The sequence below is a fragment of the Salvelinus alpinus genome, chromosome 2 (genome assembly GCF_045679555.1).
Source record: "Salvelinus alpinus chromosome 2, SLU_Salpinus.1, whole genome shotgun sequence".
Classification (NCBI taxonomy): Eukaryota; Metazoa; Chordata; class Actinopteri; order Salmoniformes; family Salmonidae; genus Salvelinus; species Salvelinus alpinus.
The window spans coordinates 105,349,186-105,355,185 of NC_092087.1; the positions used below are offsets into that span (position 1 = coordinate 105,349,186).

The window sequence follows — 6,000 nt, forward strand, 5'->3', positions numbered from 1 at the left end:
CAGGACTGTACCACAGCCATCGACCAACAGAACGGACATTCCCATCTGAAACAGGACTGTACCACAGCCATCGACCAACAGAACGGACATTCCCATCTGAAACAGGACTGTACCACAGCCATCGACCAACAGAACGGACATTCCCATCTGAAACAGGACTGTACCACAGCCATCGACCAACAGAACGGACATTCCCATCTGAAACAGGACTGTACCACAGCCATCGACCAACAGAACGGACATTCCCATCTGAAACAGGACTGTACCACAGCCATCGACCAACAGAACGGACATTCCCATCTGAAACAGGACTGTACCACAGCCATCGACCAACAGAACGGACATTCCCATCTGAAACAGGACTGTACCACAGCCATCGACCAACAGAACGGACATTCCCATCTGAAACAGGACTGTACCACAGCCATCGACCAACAGAACGGACATTCCCATCTGAAACAGGACTGTACCACAGCCATCGACCAACAGAACGGACATTCCCATCTGAAACAGGACTGTACCACAGCCATCGACCAACAGAACGGACATTCCCATCTGAAACAGGACTGTACCACAGCCATCGACAACCAGAATGGAGATTCCCATCTGAAACAGGACTGTACCACAGCCATCGACCAACAGAACGGACATTCCCATCTGAAACAGTACTGTACCACAGCCATCGACCAACAGAACGGACATTCCCATCTGAAACAGGACTGTACCACAGCCATCGACCAACAGAACGGACATTCCCATCTGAAACAGGACTGTACCACAGCCATCGACCAACAGAACGGACATTCCCATCTGAAACAGGACTGTACCACAGCCATCGACCAACAGAACGGACATTCCCATCTGAAACAGGACTGTACCACAGCCATCGACCAACAGAACGGACATTCCCATCTGAAACAGGACTGTACCACAGCCATCGACCAACAGAACGGACATTCCCATCTGAAACAGGACTGTACCACAGCCATCGACCAACAGAACGGACATTCCCATCTGAAACAGGACTGTACCACAGCCATCGACCAACAGAACGGACATTCCCATCTGAAACAGGACTGTACCACAGCCATCGACCAACAGAACGGACATTCCCATCTGAAAGTGTTGGTTTGGGTGAACAGCAACAAGCCTCTTTTCACACGTACAGAGCCTTCAGAAAGTATTCACACCCCTTGACTTTTTCCACATTTTGTTGTGTTACAGCCTGAATTTAAAATGGTTTAAATGTACTTTTTTGTGTGTCTCTGGCACACAATATACCATAATGTCATTTAAAAATTTAAAGCTGAAAAGTCTTGAGTCAATAAGTATTCAACCCCTTTGTTATGGCAAGCCTAAATAAGTGTGCTTAAATGTGCTTAATAAGTCACATAATAAGTTGCATGGACTCTGTGTGCAATAATAGTGTTTATCATGATTTTTGAATGACTGCCTCATCTCTGTACCCTACACATACAATTTTTAGTAAGGTCCCTCAGTCGAATAGTGAATTTCAAACATAGATTCAACCACAAAGATCTGGGAGGTTTTCCAATTCATCACAAAGAAGGTAGATGGGTAAAAATAATAAAAGCAGACATTGAATATCCCCTTGAGCATGGTGAAGTTATTAATTACACTTTGGATGGTGTATCAACACACCCAGTCACTACAAAAATACAGGTATCCTCCTTAACTCGGTTGCCGGAGAGGAAGGAAACCACTCAGGGATTTCACCATGAGGCCAATTTTATTTGATGTATTTTATTTCACCTTTATTTAACCCAGGTAGGCCAGTTGAGAACAAGTTATCATTTACATGATGGGTTGCCAATGCAGTGGATTTGGATTTAATATGGAGTTCCAGATCTGAGATACGAATCATATTACTACATAGATCATACACGTAACATTAGCTAGCTAGCTAGCAGTACACTGTAACTTGAAATGAAAACCACTTTGACAAAATTAGAAACGTAATATCTGAAAATGTAGCTAGCTAGACTCTCTTACCCATATACATGGATGGACGCTTCTCCCTCTCTGTCATGGATGCCATGGTTTCCCTTAGTTTGAAGATGTTATCCAGAGACAGGTGTTTTATACAACAGCCTTCTGTGTGTTCTCTTTTTGACTCCGTCTGCATATTTGCAATCAAACGGCAGAATGTTCTCCATCTCCTTAGCTATCATACTCTAATTTCACTGATTTCAAAACTCGGTCCTCCAGGAAGTGGAGAGCAACACTGATGCAGTTCTACTACAACCATGCCACTCATTATCTCAGCCAATCATGGCTAGCAGGAAGGTTTGCTTGTCTTTTTTCTGTGGCTAAACCAACTAGGTTCACATTTAACAATTTTATTCGTATTTACAGATGGTATACAAGTTTGTTATTAAGGCACATGAAAGTTCACATGTTCCAGAAGGCATTTCTGCCAAAAAAACAAAACACATTTTGATTAAAAAAGTTCAACGTTTACGTTCAAATGGTTCTCTTCTGAAGTTCTGACGCTTGACATACGCCTAGTTTCCTGAAACGAGTCACAAATAAGGAAGACTGTACAGAATATTCCAAAACATGCACCCTGTTTGCACCAAGGAACAAAAGTAATACTGCAAAAAATGTGGCAAAGCCACATTTTTTTCCGAAATACAAAGTATTATGTTTGGGGCAAATCCAATGCAACACATTACTGAGTACCACTCTCCATATTTTCAAGCATAGTGGTGGCTGCATCAGGTTATGGGTATGCTTGTAATCGTTATGGACTAGGGAGTTTATTAGGATAAAAAATAAACAGAATAGAGCTAAGCACAGGCAAAATCCTAAAGGAAAACCTGGTTCAGTCTGCTTTCCACCAGATACTGGGAGATGAATTCACCTTTCAGCAGGACAATAACCTAAAACACAAGGCCAAATATATGTTGGAGGTGCTTACCAAGAAGACAGTGAATGTTCCTGAGTGGCCGAGTTACAGTTTTGACTTAAATCTGCTTGAAAATCTATAGCAAGACCTGAAAATAGTTGTCTAGAAATGATCAATAACCAATTTGACAGAGCTTGAATAATTTTTAAAAGGACTAATGGGCACATGTTGTACAATCCAGTTGTGCAAAGCTCTTAGAGACTCACCCAGAAAGACTCGCTTTTTCTTTTTCTAATGTTCTATTTTTTACAAATCCATTTTAATCCCACTTTTTAACAACAAACTGTAGTAGCAGTATAGACCTAGTCTGTTAATTATATACATCTACATTATGTTTTATACACTGAACAAAAATATAAACGCAACATGTAAAATGTTGGTCCCAAGTTTCATGAGCTGAAATACAAGATCCCTGAAATTTTTCATAAGCACAAAAAGCTTATTTCTCTCAAATGTCTCAATGTTTGAGAGAAAATATGTGGCATGGGTCCTCAGATCCTCAAAAGGTTTTACAGCTGTACCATCGAGAGCATCCTGACGGGTTTCATCACTGCCTGGTATGGCAACTGCTCGGCCTCCGACCGCAAGGCACCGCAAGGCACTGCAGAGGGTAGTGCGCACGGCCCAGTACATCACCAGGGTCAAGCTTCCTGCCATCCAAGACCTCTATACCAGTCGGTGTCAGAGGAAGGCCCTAAAAAAGACTCCAGCCACCCTAGTCATAGACTGTCCTCTCTGCTACCGCACAGCAAGCGGTACCGGAGTGCCAAGTCTAGGAACAATAGACTTCCAAACAGCTTTTACCCCCAATCCATAAGACTCCTGAACATCTAATCGAATGGCTACCCAGACTATTTGCACCCCCCCCCTCATCCCTGTTAGTGAGCAAGTTAGTGGGCCTATGCCCACCCATGGATGAGTCATGTGAAATCCATAGATTAGGGCCTAATGAATTTATTTCAATTTACTGATTTCCTTATATGAACTGTTTTTGCATGTTGCGTTTAAATACAACATGCAAATATAAAAATACACGTTCTTCTCAATTGCATTACCCACTCCAGTCAGCAGGTGGAGATGTGTCTTTCAGGCGATGCTTTCAGTGTGACGCGTAATCTAGTGGACGGGACGCTTCCTCGATAACAACAGCTAGTTATCCACCTCGTTATCTTGCTAGCCAGAATACCCGAAACAGTCAAGCTCTTTAGACACTTTCGGTGATCAACCACTCTGTTTTAAATACACTTCTGTCGTATCTAGTTGCCCCATTTAATTTCATATTTACGTTGTTAGTCAGCTGGCTGGTTAAGTTAGGCTTGTCGCTCATGCGAACTAGCTACGTTAGCTAGCTAACATCTCCGACCATGAGTTCACTAAGCTACTCTGCTCCTGCAAAAGGAGAGGGGGTCTGCTGGACGGAGAAAGACGGTATGTGGCTGAACATTGTCGTGAAAGAGGAGAAGGAAGAAGAGGATGTCACAGTAAAAGTAGAGGGTGAGGCTGTTACAGTGAAAGAAGAAGAGAAAGACGTTTCAGTGAAAGAAGAGGAAGACGCGTTCAGAGTGAAAGAGGAGGAAGATGTTACAGCAAAAGAAGAGGAGGAAGAGAAAGAGGAGGATGCAGTTTTTGGAGTGAAAGAGGAGGAGGGGGAGATGACTGTCACATTGAAAGAGGAGAAGGAGACAGGAGAGCTGATTAACGCCAGTGAGTAGTACAATCTTAGAAACGGGCAAAACTCTGCAGTAGAACTAATGTGTGGTTTTCAAGGGGCGTTCTATTGACGTTTTATACTTGAATATGTTGTTATTTACTGAAGGAATTGTTAAAGCTACAATGTAAGGTTTGTATACCATTAAAGAGCAGGCCACCAACAAAACGTTAACGATGGATCAAATGCATTCAAATTAATGACATGGATTTAAATACTGTAGTCCTCATGATCTATTATAGAGCTCTGCTCAGTCTGTAAACATGCCATTACCTATTATTATAGAGCTCTACTCAGCCTGTAAACATGACATTATCTATTATTATAGAGCTCTGCTCAGCCTGTGAACATGACATTGTCTATCTATTATAGAGCTCTGCTCAGTCTGTGAACATGACATTATCTATTATTATATAGCTTTGCTAAGTAATAGTCTGTTAATCATGTCTGTCTCTTGTAGTAGTAAACTCAGCAAAAAAGAAACATCCCTTTTTCAGAAGCCTGTCTTTCAAAGATAATTTGTACAAATCCAAATAACTTACTAGATCTTCATTGTAAAGGGTTTAAACACTGTTTCCCATGCTTGTTCAATGAACCATAAACAATTAATGAACATGCACCTGTGGAGCGGTCGTTAAGATACTAACAGCTTACAGACGGTAGGCAATTAAGGTCACAGTTATGAAAACTTAGGACTCTAAAGAGGCCTTTCTACTGACTCTGAAAAACACCAAAAGAAAGATGCCCAGGGTCCCTGCTCATCTGTGTGAACATGCCTTATGCATGCTGCAAGGAGGCATGAGGACTGCAGATGTGGCCAGGGCAATAAATTGCAATGTCCGTACTGTGAGACGCCTAAGACAGCGCTACAGGGAGACAAGACGGACAGCTGATCGTCCTCGCAGTGGCAGACCACGTGTAACAACACCTGCACAGGATCGGTACATCCGAACATCACACCTGCGGGACAGGTACAGGATGGCAACAACAACTGCCCGAGTTACACCAGGAGCGCACAATCCCTCCATCAGTGCTCAGACTGTCCGCAATAGGCTGAGAGAGGCTGGACTGAGGGCTTGTAGGCCTGTTGTAAGGAAGGTCCTCACCAGACATCACCGGCAACAACGTCGCCTATGGGCACAAACCCACCGTCGCTGGACCAGACAGGACTGGCAAAAGTGTTCTTCACTGACGAGTTGCGGTTTTGTCTCACCAGGGGTGGTGGTCGGATTCGCGTTCATCGTCAAAGGAATGAGCGTTTAAACGTGGCCTGTATTCTGGAGTGGGATCGATTTGGAGGTGGAGGGTCCGTCATGGTCTGGGGCGGTGTGTCACAGCATCATCGGACTGAGCTTGTTGTCAT

At 43.3% G+C, this 6,000-nt stretch overlaps 1 protein-coding gene across 1 annotated transcript in view; it reads left to right on the top strand.

Moving 5' to 3' along the window:
- The first annotated feature begins 4,010 nt into the window (after positions 1–4,010).
- The window catches only part of LOC139547142 (zinc finger protein 625-like), a 7,320-nt gene continuing 5,330 nt past the window's right edge, over positions 4,011–6,000 (top strand). The window contains exon 1 of the mRNA XM_071356192.1: positions 4,011–4,633. Within this exon, the coding sequence (XP_071212293.1) occupies positions 4,294–4,633 (340 nt within the window). The 5' untranslated portion in view covers positions 4,011–4,293. The remainder of the gene's footprint in view (positions 4,634–6,000) is intronic.